The sequence below is a fragment of the Ambystoma mexicanum genome, chromosome 11, assembly GCF_040938575.1.
Source record: "Ambystoma mexicanum isolate Mex_15411 chromosome 11, UKY_AmexF1_1, whole genome shotgun sequence".
Classification (NCBI taxonomy): Eukaryota; Metazoa; Chordata; class Amphibia; order Caudata; family Ambystomatidae; genus Ambystoma; species Ambystoma mexicanum.
Window position 1 is genome coordinate 852,044,032 of NC_090934.1, and position 18,812 is coordinate 852,062,843.

Here is an 18,812-nt window from a genome sequence, read left to right on the forward strand (position 1 = left end):
CGTCCAGCACCCAACCGTCGGTGGAGATGGACTCCCACACGCTGACAAACTTCGCCAGCTGGCCTCTCACCGGGGTGCTTCGGTGGGGGCCCGACACCACAGTCGGTTCAATCTTGCTTGGAGGACACCTTGCCGCCTTGGCCTCCCTGGCGACGACGGCGGGGTCCACCCGACTTGTCTCGTCCTCTATAGGCTTCCTGCGACGAGGAGCGGGCCGCTTGGCGATATGTAGAGGAGCCACCGCCGAATCCCTTGGAGGCACCCTGCTTGCCTCCGGTGCTCCGAAAGGACGGCCTTCGTTGCCGGAGAACGCCTATGGCCATAGCTGTCTCCGTTTCCGCCTTGATGGCTTGGAGGGACTCATCCACTGTTTCCCAAACAGATTGTTCCCGTCGAACGGCATGTCCAAAACCTTGGCTTGTACGTCCTGGCGGATATCCGTCACCTTGAGCCACCCTCGTCGTCTAAGGCAAACGCCGTTGCCTATCTGGCGGAAACCGGTGTCGGCAATGTCCGTTGCCACCGTTATGGCGTGGTCCGACGCAACTTTGCCTTCTTGCAAGATCTCCAGGGCCTCGGCCCTCTTGTCATATGATAGGAAGTCCAACAGGGGGGCAATCTTGTACCATAACTCCCTGTTATATCGGGCCACGATCGCGAGGGCGTTGGCCGACTTAATTGTTGTTGCTGCCGACGAGATAACTCGTCCTATTGCGTCCAGCCTCTTTCCTTCGCTGTCTGGCGGGGAAGTTGACGTTGAGGCTGATGCCCCCCCGCTTTCTTCTTGGCCGCCGCTGAGACGACCGAGTCAGGGGTCGGTTGTGCCCTAAGGCTGGGACCCGCTACTTCTTCTCGTACCGATCCCTCTTGGCAGGCGTCGTAGACGGGTATTTGAGAAGGGTGAGACCCTCGTCCCAGATGTCAGAGGCACGGCGAGGACTGTTTTCCTCTTGGCCTTGCGCCGTTGCTAAAGGAAACCTTCCTTCTTCTTCTCTTCGCAGCAGAGCTGAAAAAGCTCGGATGCCCTGGTGATCATTGAATGGAAAGATCCGATCTCGTCGGGCGGGGAGGCCCGGGCTGGGGGCGATGGGAGCTCTGTCCCGTCGTCACCGCCGTCGTCGTCGGTACCCGTTGTGGCTGTGTCCGTTCCCGTGTCATCCCCAGGGACGGGGGACGTGGTCAAAGGTTGAGTAGGCCGTGAGGGCTGAAAAGGCGGGGCTGGATGGATCCGTCTTCTCTTGTTTGGGGGGCTTCCCGCCGGGCCTGGCTCTGGCTCCTCCGACGAGCCTGGTTCCGGTTCCTCCGTCGGTGGTAAGGGCAATCTCGTCCTTATCTCCGAACATAAGGATTGTATTGCCATCAAAATGGCCACCGAGTTGTCCTGCGGCTCCGGAAGCGACGGGTGGCTAGGACCCTTGCCCGTGCCGCCGTCGCTCTCGTCGTCCTCTTAGTCGGGATCCCTCCCGTGGGAACGGGCCTCTTCGATGCCCTCATCGAGGCCCTCTAAGACTTCTACCAGCTCCTCCTCGGATGCTTTGTCCGTGTCCACAATGGCCACTGTCCCCCCCCACTGTCCCCCCCCCTCTTTTTCCGCCGGGGTCTTCACGGGGGTCTTTTCAGGGATACTCTGGGCCCCGAGGTCGCCTCCACTGGTGTAGCCTCCAGAGGCTGCGCCAGGGCCGCTGTGACTTCCTCGATAGAGGCCTTGGCCGGGCGAATCAAGGCTTTTACCACCTTCTGTGGGCCTGTGGCCTTCACCTTGGGGGGAGGGTCACCGCCTCGCTCCCCCTCGGCTGGATCCTTCGAGCTCGACCGGGGCCTCTCCAGAAGCTTTGCCGGGTTCTCGGCCTTCCTCTTCCCTGAGCCAGAGCGTTGGCTCGTGGTTGATGTCGCTGGAGAGGATGCGCCCTGCCTGGCAGCCGAGGAGCCCGACCGTTCGGCGCTCCCGGTGCCCGCGGACTTGCGGTGCTTTGCCTCACAGGACTTAGAAGACCTCTCGGACTTCTTCTTCTTCTTCTCACCTGACGGGCTCTTTCCTTCCAGCCAGTTGGAGAGACGGAGGTGTCGGTCCTTGATGGTCCGTTCCGACATGTTCCCGAAAAACGCACAGTCCTTCTCCAGGTCCATTTTGTCCTCATGAAGGCAGTAGAGACATTTCAAGTGCTCGTCCTGCTTGAACACATTCTGCAGCTGGCATCCAGGACAAACCCTGAACAGCTTTCCGGGCGTCGAGCTTCCTTTCTCCTGGGCCATGTTCGGGTAGGCCGCAGAAACTCCTGGACTCCTCCAAGAAGCGTAACTCGACGAAATCTTCACCGTTGAGGACCGTAGAAAGATCCGACACAGATCCCCGTTAATCGGATGCAGAGACGGTGGAGCTTGACGCTCTATTTGACTGAAAAATTAGACATACTCTTTGAAAAAAGCGCGAAAACGCAGCAAAAGCTCGACAGCTAAACACGAGGAATCCCAACACTTGAGCGTGCAGTAAAAATCTGAGGATGGCTGCCAGAGGCGGGGCTTAGGGAGAGGTCAGTCATTGGCTGGGGGCAGTATGACCCATAGACCAGTGATTGCTTACTACTGAGAAAGACAGATCAGCAACAAAACTGATACTGAGTTTTTCTTTACCGAGGATTCCCGGCCTGACGACGGGGAATATTCATGAGCATGTGAATCCATGCCAGACACCATGCTGGAGAATAAAATGTTTCTGTTACTATTAAACATATCTCAAAGTGCAGGGTTTGAAAAGGCAGAATAACATATTTTATAGTGTATTCATTTTACAGGTACCATTGCATTGCTGGAATACTCTGTACCAAAAATTAACATTTTCAAATCCTGTTTGTTCTGAAGGTCCAAATGTCAACATGTTATAAGCGTTTGTTGCTGTATCTGTCAAATAAAAAAATGATATGCATACAGATATATATATTTTTTTTATTATACTCGACTGATACAGCAACACACCTTTTTTGCAGTTTTACAAGCAAAGAAATCTAGAACTGGCAATTGCTGTTTCCCAATTCATGCAGTATAATTTTGGAATAAACCACCCACCATAATAAAGGTTATTGTGAATCAGCAAGCCTTTTGCAAACAGCTGAAGATGTTTTTGTGCAATTACATGTTTTAAGGTTTGCCTTGGAACAGTTATCAAATATATCCTACATGTGTCTCTTGAGTGCCAATAACCCATCCCACGTTTGTGCAATCAATAAAATGCGGAAGTGCACGGTGAAGTGTGTCTGGTGTCTGCCATCCCTTTTGGTCCCAGATAAACAACCCCTTGGACTTTAATATTCGATCCATTGGCTCCGCCCATTTTTCTACGTGTATCTTTAAGGGGCGAGCACGCGCACCAGCGGGCGCACTGCGGAAGTGCACGGTGAAGTGTGTCTGGTGTCTGCCATCCCTTTTGGTCCCCGATAAACACCCCCTTGGACTTTAATATTGGATCCATTGGTACGCTTCCTCATGGACTTGATGGACTTTGAAGTGATCCTTTAGCCTACGAGTGCTTTACTGGGTGCATTTAGTCTATTATAACACTCATTTGTGCCATATTTTATTTCATTCATAGGCTCCGCCCATTTTTCTACGTCTATCTTTCTGCGCGCACTGCGGAAATGCACGGTGAAGTGTGTCTGTGTCCGTGTGCCGTGTGCTGTGTGTTGTGCACTAGGTCTTTTCGCTTTGTGCTTTGTGCCTCATGCAGTCTAATCCACTATTCCAATCTTGGTTCATATTTTCGGACCCGGATCAATACTGTTTTCTGTGTACCACCGCACTATTGTGGAGCACAGCCGAGCCGAGTAGAGCTCTCATTAGTTCGCTGTCCAGTATGCTGTCTGGCGACGCGGTACTGCGGCGGCTGGAGTTACGTAGATAAAGCTCTCACGCAGCTCAGGCCTTTTGGGGTAAGATTTATGAATTGTGGAATATAGATTGTGACTCTTTGGCTTTCCTGCAATTCGTTAAAGCTGCTAACTTTTATGGTGTTTAGTGTTTAGATTCCTAGCATCCCCAGCATTATTGCATTATTGGGTATCTGCTTTGCTCTGTAGTAGAGAACGTATAATCGCTTTATTAATAAGTTCCTTTTAAGTATATTAATAGATAGTTCTTAAGGCAGCATTAAGATGGTAGATGGTAGAGATTCTTAATTCCTAGTTTAATCACTTGATCCATCATACCAGACTTATGTGAAAATAGTGTGACATTGAATATTGTAATATATTTTAATAAATTCAAATTTATATTTATACATATTTTATTAAATGTGCCGTGTGTTTTTGGAATCAGTGCTTGACCAATCTGAATAGTGTGCAGTTCCTGGTATAACTGGTGAAAACGTGATATTGGATCGGATTGGAAACTTTGAGGGTCTGTAACGCTCACCTGATTCCCGTAGAGGCGCCGGTCTTGACTGGGCGTATACCGTATCTTCAAAGGTGATGTGTAACACACGGCTGGCTCTTTGGGCTGGACCTCTGTGCACTGTATGTCTGACTCGAAGGGTAAGATGTCTGCAGATAGAAAATATGGGATTAAGGAACTGGGTTATTGAATGTCTCTCTCGTCTTCCCTTTCTCTTCCCCTGTAGAACCCCAAAGGTTAACGCTCTCACCTTAGGTAAGTGAACGCCGTGCTCTCCATCTGCCTCGGGGCAGGGTGCTGTAACCAGTTTCTTCACTGGATAAGGGGAGCAGGCCTCTTGACTTCAGAGGACTGCTGTCCGTCGTTTACTGCACGAACGGTAAGTTTCGAGTAATCCTAATGTCTTTAAAGTCTTTAGTAATGATGTCTCTTGTTTTGCAGGGTTCCGGCGATGGCGGATGACGGGCTGAAGTGAGTTGAAGATGGAGCCCGTGTGATGAATAGAAGCGCCTGGAAGCACGTAAGTAAGCGCTTGTTGCCTGCTTCACGATGCGCTCTAACTGTCTTTTTATTTTGCAGGTACAAGTTCGGAGCGGCTGCAGGGTGCCGGAATACCCACTGGGTTAGATGTGGAAAGGAGTAATGGCACGTGAGTATTAAAGTTCCCCAATGTCTTTAAACGCACCTTGTTTTGTCTTTCAGATGCGGGATGCAGCGCCGAAGGCCTCCGGAGCGTGCGAAGAGTTGGTAAGCTTTTGTCTTTCAGATGCCGGAATGCAGTGTGAAGACCTCCGGAGCGCACAAAGAGTAGGTAAGCCTTTGTCTTTCAGATGCCGGAATGCAGCGCGAGGCGTTGGTGACAGCCGATGGACCAGGTAAGTGAAGAGCTGTCACTGAAGACCGTAATGCTAACCTGTTCTTTCTTGTCTTTATAGGTGTTGCTGAAGACTGGATTCAGGATGGTAAGCCTTTTTCCTTAGGCCCAGGATCAGATGCAGAAGACACGATGAGCATTCTGCTGCAGAGGATGCAGAATAACGCAAAGCAAGATTCATCCATCGGGTGTGGTTTAAATAGCCTCCTGTAGTGCTTAGGTGTCTCCTTCCACAGCCACGCCTAGGTAAGAAAAGAGTTCCTGCTTTCCAGAAGAGTTCCAGTGTTCTGAATCTAGGGAGTGGCTCCTGCCCCACCCAACAGGAAAAGTAGTTCCAAACAGAAGAGGATCAGAGGCTCAACTGGCAGGCAAGTAAGCAGCATGGTCTGCTGCAGGTAAGTCCACCCAAGCATTATGAGCCCGGCGCTTCCAGCGCTGGGACTGGGCATATTTATGAGCCTGGTGCCACTGGCGCCAGGACTGGGTCCAAAAGGTCCCAATTGGGACTGGTTGGCACTCGGAACCTGGGTTATGGATCTGCTTCCAAGGGAGTTGGGAAAACCCTGACCTTTTGGAAGCAGAGATCATGACAGGGTAGCTGTTAGCATTTCACACCCATATTTCATCCACACACTTCACGTTCGCAGGCTCTATGATGGCACGTGTTTCCGTGAGTAGTGTGGATGAGTATGCGAGTGAAATTGCCCTCCATAAAAACCTTCGGAATAGACGGACATGTATTCCGAAAATCATTTCCAACCCAAAGATATTGTTGCCCAAGTGCAAACAAATAACTGAATATTATAGTAAAATGCCACAAACAGTGATGAATATCGCTCTAGAGTCTGTAAAAGAAGACCTGGTCACTGAACTGACAACAAATCTGGGCTGTGTAAGTTCTAAACTTCTAAGTGATTTGCTGGGTGGTCAAACACACTCCATGCCTATCATGAATAATGTGGTCTGTATGGGGAATACCGAAATTGAGCAACTGCTGAGTGAAGTTCCTGGCGACATAGTGAGAAGTAATCTCAACCCCACTGCTCGTATTTTCTCGCCTAGTCGCTGTGTTAATGCTCATATCACCCATAAGCGTAATAATTGTCATGTAGCCCTAGTTCATGTTCCACCAGTAATGGGGGTGAATCCTCCTATTGATCTACCTGTTTCATCATTGGATGATCCTGAGGTGGAATACATGGATTTAGATCCTGATCAATCTCTCATGGAGGTTGTATCTACCCCCATGTATTTTACTCCTCCTAGCAAACCCTGTGCCTCTCAAGGTGACGCTAATCCCTTGGACTCTTGTGGTCTTATTATAACACCAGTAAAGGTTGAATGTCCCTTGCCTGAGCTCTCCTTCTTTCCCTTACATCCCATAGATACCAAGTCGAACAGTGTTTTCCACTTTCCTATAACTAAGGTCATGCCTAACCCATGTGACACCTTGATGAAAAGCCCCAATGACATAAGCATGAACTCTGACGATATGTTCTATGCTCTGGAAAATCTGTTGACCCAGTTAATTATTAAGTGTGAAAATCTGGAAAAGAAGATTGATATTCAATCTTTGATAATCCATAAGAACATGCGTGGATGTTGTCAGGCAACATGTGGTGGTGTGTTGAGTCAATTACCACGTAAGGCAAGTCCATTATCATGCCCGGAAACTAAAAAACAGAAGATAAAAAATAGTGCACCTCGCCTAGCACCTGTCAACCATGCTTTTATGTATGGTCGTAGGTGTTCACGCAGGCAACAAAAAAATCAGTAAATTACCGAAAGCACAAGAAGTTCTAAGTAGTGTGAATGAATGTAGCCCTGCTGTTGTTCCACCACACCCAAGTGTTGTGGTAAATACTATATCCCCGGCTCTGATATTTGTGGCAGATGATGAGGAAGTAATTTTGGCCGAAGTTGTGCCTGGAAATACAGAAAGAAGAATTAAACCCACTAAAAATCAACAGCGAAAAGCTCCTAAATCAAAATTAACAACCCAAACAGCTTGTGCTAATCAGAACATAAACACACAACCCACCCTACCAGCAGTTTGGGCTAATCCGCAGAGCATCCCTGTAGCAAATAACAGTCTGCAAACAAGTATCAAATCCAAATTGCCTAGAATGATGATACCCGCCCTTCAGTTAGTTCAATTGTATCAGGAGCCATCGCCGACACCATTGAATAGATCAGCTGTGCTATGCATCTTCAAGTCCATTGTACCACTAAGAGTTATCACATCTGGTGATATACGCATAGTTGATCAGGCTGAAATTAAAAATCAGTTTATAACAAACATATCTTTTGTAGTGGAAGCCTCCTTAAATAATGTCTTAAGTTTCGAAGCCGATTTCTTACAATTGGGTTATAATATCCACCGTGTTGATATTCCGTTACATAAATCTGAAATTGTCACATCAATTAGTACATCTAATAGTGATAAGCAAAGGACCCATAACACTGAAAGATCTGACTTATTTCCTACATCAGTTGTGTCCAATTCCATTGCACAAAAAGGAGCCACTATTCCAGGAATTGCTTCGCTTGAACCCATGGATCCACCAGGTATAGCTTCTACTAATAATATTCCCGATGGTTACTGGAAGTGGTTACCTGTGGCATTCAAGCCCCATTTTCCAGCTGAGCCACAGTGATGCAACACGGTGGATATGCTCTATTCTTGGAATACTAGAGGGCATACCCACTTGTTTGAGAATGATGGCTTGATGAGCAAGATGAACATATTTAGTGTGGTTGCACTGCAGGAAACATGGTTGTTGGCTGAAGTCCAAATAGATGGTAGGAGCACCGTTCATCAGACGGCCACCCATGGTGTACTGGGTCGTCCAAAGGGTGGTCTACTTGTATCTGTGCTACCACCATGGCGGATAGTAAAATTAAATCAGTCGTCCCAGTACATTTTAGTCACTATGCTATCATTATCATCAATGGATATCATATCCATAAATGTTTATGATCCGCCGAACATGGCCATGTCAGTTGTGAACATTAAGATAGTTGATACAGTGTTACAGCATATAACCGAGTCATGCCGGTATGGCTAGTTGGGGACTTCAATGGGCAAATTGGTCACCTCCCTTAAACAGCGGACCATTCCTTTAATTTTACATCCTCAGCGTTGCCCCCGATGAAGACTAATAAGCAGGGTGCAAAATGGCATTCCATGTTAGCTGCCCATGGGATAGTGAAACTGAACGGGTTAACCCCTGGTGATCCTGACACGGCCTTCACTAGAATTGAGGGTCGTTCGGCATCAACAATTGACTATGCACTCTCAAACACAAATGGACTAGCCTATACAAAGGATATGAGCACGGTCGTTAGATACGAAAGTGATCATGTTCCGTTTTGCTGGCTTTTAATGATGCCCAAGCAGACGAATTTTGCTATTGATTATGATGGAAATGGCCAGTTATCCCTTAATGAGGGTGGGAATCGTATTCGATGGCATGAAGGTAATATTGACCATGCAAATACTGTGATGTCCGCCCTGTTAGCATGTTTCATACAGACTGGTTCTGGTGGTGAGAATGAAGCTGAGGTAATGTTGTCTAACTTCTCTGATATTATGTTGACAATCAGAGAAAAGGTAGTTGAGAGACAGTCATATACTAGTTGCGCGGAACACTTCAACAACCGGATTAAGCGACGTGATGGCTTTGATACTGCTATAAGCGAAGCTAAAAGAAAGATGCGAAAAGAAATACAAACCATTCTAACAGAGAATGCCCCCCCGCACATCTTCATTGGTTGTCCCCTCATTAATCAAAACAGCTAAAAGGAACTATAGAAAATGGTTAGCGCAACATAAGTTAGCATGTGGAGCTAAATTCTGGCAACAAATTGCTCAGAAGTGTGATTCTGTTGGCATATGGCAATTACTTCAACATTCGCAACCACGTCCTCTAACTATTAACTGCATAACGGAAAAACAATGGTGCAGCTATATAAGTAGCACCTTGGGTCGTTCAGTCGCTAATGAGGACATACTCAAAATTCTATCTGAGCATTGGGTCTGTCGAACAACCATATCGGACATATTAGCGATCATCATAAAATTAAAAAAGACAAGAGCCGCAGGGCCCGATGGTGTGTAATCTATTAATAAAAAAGCAGCCAGAGCTCTGGGCGACTGCCCTGCACTTATTGTTTGTCCAGATAGGTGTCACTGGTTCCTTTCCTCACTCTTGGCAATCCAGTCATATACTAATTGTACACAAAAAGGCACCTGGGACTGCCCGAATAATTTTCGCACGCTGGCTATGCTTGACACTTCATCTAAGATATTTGCTTGTGTCCTAAATGTGTGGATTAGTGACAAAAAGATATTACCACCAAACCAAATCGGATTCCGAAAAAAGGTTCGCGCATTGTGCATGGTCTGCTACTGTTATCCACTGCGGTTGAACATTCTTGGTCAAAACGAAATCTCGATGTATACTGTGCATGAATCGATTTCTCCGCAGCATTTGATACGGTGCAGAGAAACCGTTTGTGGCAGAAGTTGAATAGCTAGGGAATTCCATTGGGTCTTCTTAGAATGCTGATGATGCTGCACACTGATACAACAGTGCGGATTCGTTTAAATGCTGAAGGTAAATTATCTGCCACCATGACAACATCTAGTGGTGTAAAACAGGGGTGCATGGTTGCTTCTGTACTCTTCAATTTATATTTGGCGGATATGCAGATGGCATTCCGCCTCGTTGCAGCGAACCTTGTGAAGATCTCTGATGTGATCATTGGTTGGCTGGCATATGCTGATGATCTTATTTTGCTAGATTACACTCCTGCTGGTCTTCAGCATATGTTAGATGCCCTTGGCAACTATTGCGCTGATAACGGCCTACAGACCAACAATGATAAGAGCAAAGTGATGGCATTTACAAAAAAACTTAGACCAAAAAAATATGTGTGGAAACTGAACGGCAAAAGAGTGGAACAAGTAACATTTTATAAATATCTAGGAGTTATTGTGGATGACCGACTCACATGGAATGCTCATTGGACCTCCCTCCAGGCTCGATGCAGAATCTCGACCAATGCTTTGAGTATATTTATTGGCAGAAATTGCGGCTACTCTGTATCTGCAGTACTGTCCATATACATAGCAAAAATAAGAGCAATATTATTGTACGCAATCACTATTTGGGGGCATAACATCATTAAGTTTGTGGAGCGTTTTGAAGTTCGTTGGCTACGAAAATTGTTCCGCCTACCAGCCAATGTAAGTGTGGAGTATCTCTGCTTAGAATTTGACTTGTTAGGGATGCCATATGTATTTATTAGTCATTGTGTGATAAACTTTGAGAAGTTAAACAGCCTGGCAATAGACACAATCATTGTACCCTATATTGCTGCACTATTGAGTGGGTCGGTGTATTCTCCACACAAGGCACACCTAGTATACTCACCATGAAATTGACACTAAAAAGAGTATTGAAAGAAATCTGCTATGAACAACAGCTAATTAACCTTGCCACTAAATCTCATAGTGGCACTTACTGTCAAGAACGCATCACCAGATGTTGCCCTATGGTTTATATCAATGCTTATCCAAGTCTGCACACTGTTCGGTTATATCTATTACTCAAATTTAACATATCGGAGGCACTTGCAACAAAAGGTGCCCAAATAGGGATACCGCGCACAAAGGGTATGTGTCGCCTGTGTGGCAATGAAACAATTGAGACGCTTCACCATCTATTGATTGTGTGTGAAAGCCTGTACGCTTTGCGTTATAAACATATGAAGTTCTACAACAATCAATTCGAGCCTGTTGAAATAGAGGCACTGTGGTTGCAATTTATGAGCGTCAATGACACAAATTTGATATATTTTATGATTGCTTTTTTATAAACGGATTGTACTGATTTTACGTTGTATTTAATGATCTTATTATATGATGCACTGAATTGTATGTATATTATTTGATGAGAAATGTGATTGGTTTTAACAGTGGTGATGAATTGTATTAATTGTGTTATACAAAGCATTTGTTTTGCTATATGTATATAAATAAACTTGAAACTTGATAACATATTAACATAACATCTGTCCACCTCTGCACTGTATATCCTGGGCTCCTGACATTGCCTTCATGTGTACCTCAGCAATGTGACATTGTCCGTGCATGTGGCTCAAGCACCTTTCACTTTCAGTCCAATCTGTTTTCCATACACCACAAGCTACCTCTCACGGTTAGTCCAAGTTATCAAATCGCATTTGTCTGTAAATGTCCCTCAAGCATGTTTGAAGAGCTGAAAGGGGATTGTTCTCAGACTCTAAGCAGACTGAAGTGGAAACCATCACTCTAATTTGGGCACCCCAACCCCTGTCGGTTGAGGGCTGTGGACAGCTTCTATAGCCGGTAAGATAGCTCAGTGGGTTGAACGCTCTCTGCTGCGATCTGATCGTGATCTGCAGGTCGCAGGTTCGAATCAACCCCTGTCGGTTGAGGGCTGTGGACAGCTTCTATAGCCGGTAAAATAGCTCAGTGGGTTGAGCGCTCTCTGCTGCGATCTGAGCGTGATCTGCAGGTCGCAGGTTCAAATCCTGGCAAGGCCAACTTAGCCTTTCATCCTTCCGAGGTTGATAAATGAGTACCAATTTCGGTTGGTTGATATTGTATGTAAATATGTGCTCTGTAAAGCGCTTTGGATTAAGGCGCTATATAAATAACACATAATTATCATTATAGATGCAGAGATAGAGGGTCAAGAAAGCTCTTGAATAAGACTGGATCTTAGTATGAGGCTCAGATTGAGGCACACAGATTTAGATTGTCTGGCATCTCCAGAGTACTGCGAGACCCCTTATTGGCATGGTTGTGGTCGTATGGCTGCATGCCGTTCAGATGCTGGTGCTGTAATCCTCTAGGAACGATCACTTTTCAGTCCCTTTTGCCTCCTCTGTTCCTGTGCGGCAGCTGCATTCTATGCTAAAGGATGGCAGAAAGGTGATCACATTGCAAACTGAGAAACCTGCTCTATGAGTGTATACAAATGTAGAAAGCCACAGGCAAAAGGATAATCTGTTGGAGAATTCTGGAAATGAACCCCCACAGCCAAACGAGCACCTGAACATGGTACTAACATTTCTCTATCCTTCAAGGTCCTGGATCACCGACCATGATGCGGATCCTGGAGCAAGTCTGCAACACCCTCATCAGCCTGGAGGAAGATCTGAATGAGCTGGACAGGGCTGCAGGAGATGGTGACTGTGGAAGCACACACACAAGAGCGGCACAAGGTAAGAGACAGCAGTCCTATAGGGAGCAGTACAATATTGTAAAGTGAAAGAGACCTTTCTAGGCAACAATCACATGCAGAAAGTTTGTGAGATGGAGCACACCTCTTGTGAACATGCACACTAGAGCAGCACAGAGTGATGGAGAGCATCCCTTTTGTGAGCAAGCAAATGGGAGCAGCGTACTGAATTTGTTTGTGTGCACACAAGTAACCTTTAGAAGATGAGGCAACATGCCTTTGTGCACCTAGGAGAATGGCTGTAGGGAACGATGGTTGAAAGGGGACCACCACAGAGACACATGAGATCAGCGTTACATGGATTGCCCATTCTCAAGTGATAGGTGTGAATACAGCCTGTACTGTAACCTCTAGGACTAAATTACACTTAGGTCTGAATTAAGGACAAAGCCTTTCAACTTCAGAATTAGCCCACAGACTAATATTTAGCCTCTTGGCCAATTGTCCCTTCTACCTGTTCTAAACATTGAGTGGTGCCCTCTCTCCTAGTTCTCTATTCTTCTTATACATCATGTGAAGTTCCAACCTTCCTTACTTACTGTTAGGGTTTTTTACAAAAGTACTGTCTGAGGCAGCATTTAGGAAAGCCCAACTTGAGTGAACAGGTTTAGCTTGAACCACACATGGATTTTGGTAGAATGGTAAGCAGCCAGGTTTAGTCGTAGGAGGGCTGTAGCAAGGCACAACACACTCGGAGCATGCACTTAGTCCAAGAAAACACTGATACACTTAGTAGTTATATAAAAATAGTTATTGCATTTTTTTTATTTTATTGGACATTTGTATGGCACCTATACACATGTTTGTCCAGGCACCACAAGATGGGATTGGGGGGGAGGAGCAACGGAATAAAAACGAAAGACGGTTATATTGGTCTTGTGACAATCCTACTGTGCAAGTACTTGAGAAGGCTGTAAGTGCAGGAGTCGAAGGAGTAGAGGGAGAAGTGCAGGAGAGGGGTGCCTCCAGGGAAGTGCTGGGGGGGGGGGGCAATAAGGCAAGTGCCAGGGGGAAAGGGAGCATGAGTGCAGTGGGAAGGGTGGACCAAGTTAGGTTAGTCCGGGAAAAGGGTGCCCACGGGCAAGTGCTGGTAAAGGATGCAGGGGGGACTGGTGGGGGGATGGTCTGGCCGTGTATGACTCTGAAGGGACCAGTCCCCAGTCGTAGCAGCAGAGGGAGAGTTGCCACAGGAGGGGGAGAGGGAAGGAAGAGGAGAAATGGAAAGTCTTGAGAAGTTTCTGGAACTTTAGAAGATCCGACTGAAGTTGGAGAGGGAAAGGAAGACCATTCCAGAAGGAGGAGCCAACCACAGAAAGGGATCTACCTCCCACTCTCTGCTTGGAGAAACGTTTGACCTGCAGAGAGTTGGAGCCAGAGGACCAGGGGACTCTGGTCGGGAGGTATTTAGGGTGGGAAAGCTGGATGTAAAGAGGTCTGAGGCCCCAGACAGCCTCGTGGATGATGCAGAGGGTCTTGAATTTGATCCTTGCGTTCTCCGGAGCCAGTGGAGAAATTTTAGGGCAGGAGAGATGTGGTCCCTGGGCTTGAGACCAAGGATAAGTCTTGTTGTCCTATTCTGGATTAGTTGGCGGGGCGAAGGTAGGAAAGAGGCAGATTGAGGAAGAGGCTGTTTCAGTAGTGAAGCCTAGAGAGAACCAGGGCTCTGGAGACATTGAGCTTCTGGGGGAAGGTGAGGAAAGGTAGAATTCCCCAGAGAAGGTGGAGCTGAAAGTTGGACTTCTTGGCAAGGACTGTGATATGTGGAGAGCAAGAGGAGTAATCCCAAGGTTTTTTGCCTCACAGGTGGGCGAGGGTATGGGACCCAAGGAAACTGCCCAGAGAGAGAGGGGTGGAACAAGGAGCAGGTGCCCCAATAAGTAGGATCTCTGTCTTACGGGCGTTAAATCAGATATCATTGGCAAAGCACCATGTCCGAATAGCAGTCAGACAATGAGGGAGGAGGAGATAGAAGATGGCAGCTTGAAGGAGAGCTGTGTGTCATCTGCATAAGACTGGAAATGAGGTGAGAAAGTGGAGATCAGAGGGGCCAGGTAGATGTTGAAGAACCATGGCGATGGAATGGAGCCCTGGGGGACGCCACAGGTAGAGTGCGTGTTGGAGGAGAGAAAAGGACCCATTTGCACTTGGCAAGGTCTGTTAGAAAGGAAGGAAGGAAGGAAGGAAGCCATGCCATTGCCATGTCCGTGATGTCTAAGGTATCATGGAGACGGTTTATGAGGATGGAGTGGTTGACAGTGTCAAAGGCAGAAGAGAGCTTGAGGAGGATCAGAGCAGAGGGGGAGTTGGAGTCCAGGCTGAAGAACAGGTCTTCACGGGTGTCCAGGAGAAATGTATACACTAAGGCACACTGTAGTGACTTTCAAGTCAAGTAAATACTAGAATGCCGTAAAACAGTAGAAGAACACTTGCAATATTCTTTGGAAAATAAACCACTGTTGTAGTTACACCATAATAGCGTTAGAAAGGAAGGAAGGAAGGAAGCCATGCCAGTGCCATGTCCGTGATGTCTAAGGTATCATGGAGACGGTTTATGAGGATGGAGTGGTTGACAGTGTCAAAGGCAGAAGAGAGCTTGAGGAGGATCAGAGCAGAGGGGGAGTTGGAGTCCAGGCTGAAGAACAGGTCTTCACGGGTGTCCAGGAGAAATGTATACACTAAGGCACACTGTAGTGACTTTCAAGTCAAGTAAATACTAGAATGCCGTAAAACAGTAGAAGAACACTTGCAATATTCTTTGTAAAATAAACCACTGTTGTAGTTACACCATAATAGCTTTTTCAGTAACAAATCACATAGAAAAACCATCTAAAAACATATATGCAAACATGTCCAAACTCACAACTTTTAGTAACTTTGGTCCAGCCTGTCTTATAGAGTGCAGCCCTATCTCATGAGAGTCTTAAAATGTTCAGAGGAGACACTGGGCCACCAGTGAGCAGGGGTTGAGCAGAAAAGGTGGGAAAACTTAACTTACTTGCAGTTAAGTAAAAGTCAGGTTTTACAAGTCAAGGAAATAAAGATGTTTCCTTGAAGGGTTGCCCTAAGGACCAATATCCTAAGGCAGGATTTGAGTACAATGGGTTGACCACCCAAATGTAACTATGAAGACATGGAGGGGTGCAAGATACAGTCTTATCAACAGCCCCCAGGATCACAGGATTCAACAAACAGGCTCCAGGTAGTTTTACCAGGAGCAGGACAGCACCTTCAAGTGAAGAAAACAGTTGCTGCAGGACAGTCCCAGCGGTGAGGTGACAGCAGAACGGTCACTGGTTTCTAAGTCTTGGTGACAGATGAAAGGGACGTTGGTTAATCTGGCGACAGCTCTCATGCAGGCAGATGCCCAGCAAAGGATCTTCACAGTTCTTTCTACTTGGCACCTTTTTCAAGCTTGGGTGAAGGACGATTGTTGCACCGGTCGACTCTTCTCCTTTTCTCAGTTCTCGTCTCTGGTGTTGGGACTGTGGGGAGCTGGCTTGAGTCACTGTAGGCTTAGGAGGCTGCCCAGCAAGTTCCAGCCGAAATCGTGCTTCAGGCGACAATGCAGCACAGGTGCCCGGGTATTGGTGAATTGCAGGCCATGAAGGTTGCAGCTCTTCCAGGCATGGCACACGTAGTTCATCATGGGACTGGTTAGGGCCACTAGTCCAAGGGAGGAAGTCATTTTGTTCGGACCTTCCCTGCTGCTTAGAGGTTGAGGTCGGAACAGCAGCGGTTACTCAGCAGGCTCTGGTGGTCACTGGAAGTTGCTGGCGGTGTACTTTTTTGTTCTTCTTGGGAAACATCTGTTCCAGTGATCAGTGTTAGGGAGAATTGGATTTTTTGGGGTTTATTGTTTTCTCCTGCTAAGAGTGAGACTCTTTTTTCTCCCACTCTTAGACATGATTTGAGATATCCTTTGACTTTGTAATGTGTTTTATGAGCTATGGGGTCTTTTACTCCATATGGGCTTCATGTGTTTTTGGTATGTGTGTTACACAGCACCCTCCGTGCAGTAACACTGGGGTGTCATAGTGACCCCCAACCATAGACTCTGCACCCTGGGACTGACTACTGTCTCCCAGGGCATGTAAAGTCACCATTGGCTTTACTAGTCCTAAATTGTGAACAGACCCAGTACAAACCATCATAGTGTGGACGTACTGGTAGGGGCAATTCGATTGCCCCTGGGTCTGTTGTTCGAGGGGGCACTGTCCAGTCCCCCCTGATCGAGTTTTGGCTGGTGGCAGTGGATACTACTTTTTATATTCAACCGCAAATATATTCCTATGGGATTTTCCCATTGTTCGAGGCTACCACTTTTTAGCATAGCCTCAAACATACCGCCGGTTTATTAAATTAATATTAATTCACTGGTTGGGATTTTTTGCCAGAACTCGGTGCCAAAATGGCGTCTGTGTTCGCTTTTGTAACTCTAACCCAAGTTGAGCCCTTTGTTCCACTTTTTGGCGGGCTTCTGCACAGAAGCCTCCAAAAGTGGTGCCACTCTGTCTGGGTCTACAGGATGTGTGGGAGGGGGGTTTAGGCACCCTGGACTGAGTTTCCTTGGCAACTCAAGTCGCACTCTTGTGTGATTGGCCCAGTGGTGAGCCGCCCGGCTCACCACTTAGCATGTTTGAGTGACAGCTAGGACTGATGAATGGGGGTTTTCTGCATAAAAGCAGGGCTTTGGGGACTGGAACTTGAGAAGTCGCCACAGGACCAAAGAATCCAAAGAGGGAGAAGCTGAGCCGACCTGCAACGACGACACCACCGGTGGAGCCCTGCTGAACTGCCTCAGCACTTCCCGACGACAGAGAAGATCTTCATCCCGGAGAGTCTTCTTCCTTTGAACTGGTAGGGATAACCAGTTCTCCCTCCTTTTCGCCTTCCTGGATCGTCTTGTGGTCGAATCGCCCGTGCCAAGCACCCCGGCGGCCGGATAGCCACGCTTCACCACTACCGCGAATAAAAGGGTAGTACCTTTTAACCGGGAAACTCTGCGGCTGGTTTCTTCCCTGGCAGTGCAACGACCTCCAGCTTTCCTCCACGTCGAGATCTTCTCTTCCCCTGGATGAAGCACCAACTTGCACCCGCTGCCAGGAACAACTGCCCCCGCTGGAGCTTTCTCACCATTTCAGGTACTGTGTCCCGCCTGGTCTCCCTTGCAACAGACTGTTCAAGGTGTCCCGTAAATCCTTGACTCTCTATCCTGGGGTGACCTGGGACCTGTTAACTAACTTTTTCTGAACTGATCCAACCCTTGTTGAACTATCTGCAAAGACTTTTAAAGTAACATTTAACTGTGTGATCTTGGACACATTCCGCCTTGCTCTCTCCAAGAGTGGGCCTGGCCTATGAACTTTCTTGCTCTACAGTAGACTCTACCTTTTTCTGACTTGCTGTGGTTCTTTTAAAAGTGTTGGTATTGTGTGTTTTCCTACTTCTGCCTTTTCCCTCCCTTTTTAATTAACTTATTGGAGTGCCATCTTAGGTTAAGCGCTCACCTCCGTCTGCAAATAAGTGGTGTTTTAACTAACACTTGTTCAAAAAGTAATCAGGGATGTATATATATTGATAGTGACTGTGTTTGAACTTGCTTGCCATATAAGTGTTAGTGTATTTTTATAAGTGTGTTTTTAAATAAATAATTATATACTTTTATACCAAAGCTCTGGTCAGTGTTTGCTTGTGCTACTGTATTTTGGTACCTATTTTGTATACTCTATTTATTGTCTAACTCTTCTTGAGAAAAGTCTGGCTGCTCAGCCACAGCTACCAGGTAAATCTGGGTGGTACAGACTGCTACCAATTGGGTTTACTGCCAACACCTGTAGTCCTAAGTCTTTTGCAGTGGTCCCTAAGGGAACTGCACAGGTTTCTGCCTAACACTGGTGGCAGCAGTGGGATTTGTATTGAGTATACATTTTATTGTGCTTATAGATACCTTAGTGCAACTAACCACAAAGCTTAGCACTAAAAAGTTTATGTTCTAACCTGTCAACTATGGAAAGTTATAGTCAAGAGTCCCTTGCTACAAAAACTGCTGATTGTTTAAGAGTTCTCTGTAAGCATAAGAATCTCCTGACTAAAGGCAAGAAAATGGAGCTAATAGAAAGGTTGTTAGCAAACCAAAGTCTGGATGGTGGTTCAGAGGAACCTGCCACTCCAGCAAATGTAGATAACAGTAATGATATTGATCAAAGTATTGATAATCTTGGGTCAGAACCAGAAGAGGAGGGTGAGGATGATGAAGTTGTCCC

At 46.6% G+C, this 18,812-nt stretch overlaps 1 protein-coding gene across 9 annotated transcripts in view; it reads left to right on the forward strand.

Moving 5' to 3' along the window:
• TKFC (triokinase and FMN cyclase) overlaps positions 1-18,812 on the forward strand; it is a 1,395,923-nt gene that overhangs the window by 1,295,219 nt on the left and 81,892 nt on the right. For all 9 annotated transcript variants that reach the window (XM_069623835.1, XM_069623836.1, XM_069623839.1 and 6 more), the window contains one exon: positions 12,395-12,532. In XM_069623835.1, coding sequence (XP_069479936.1) covers positions 12,395-12,532 — 138 coding nt within the window. The remainder of the gene's footprint in view (positions 1-12,394; positions 12,533-18,812) is intronic.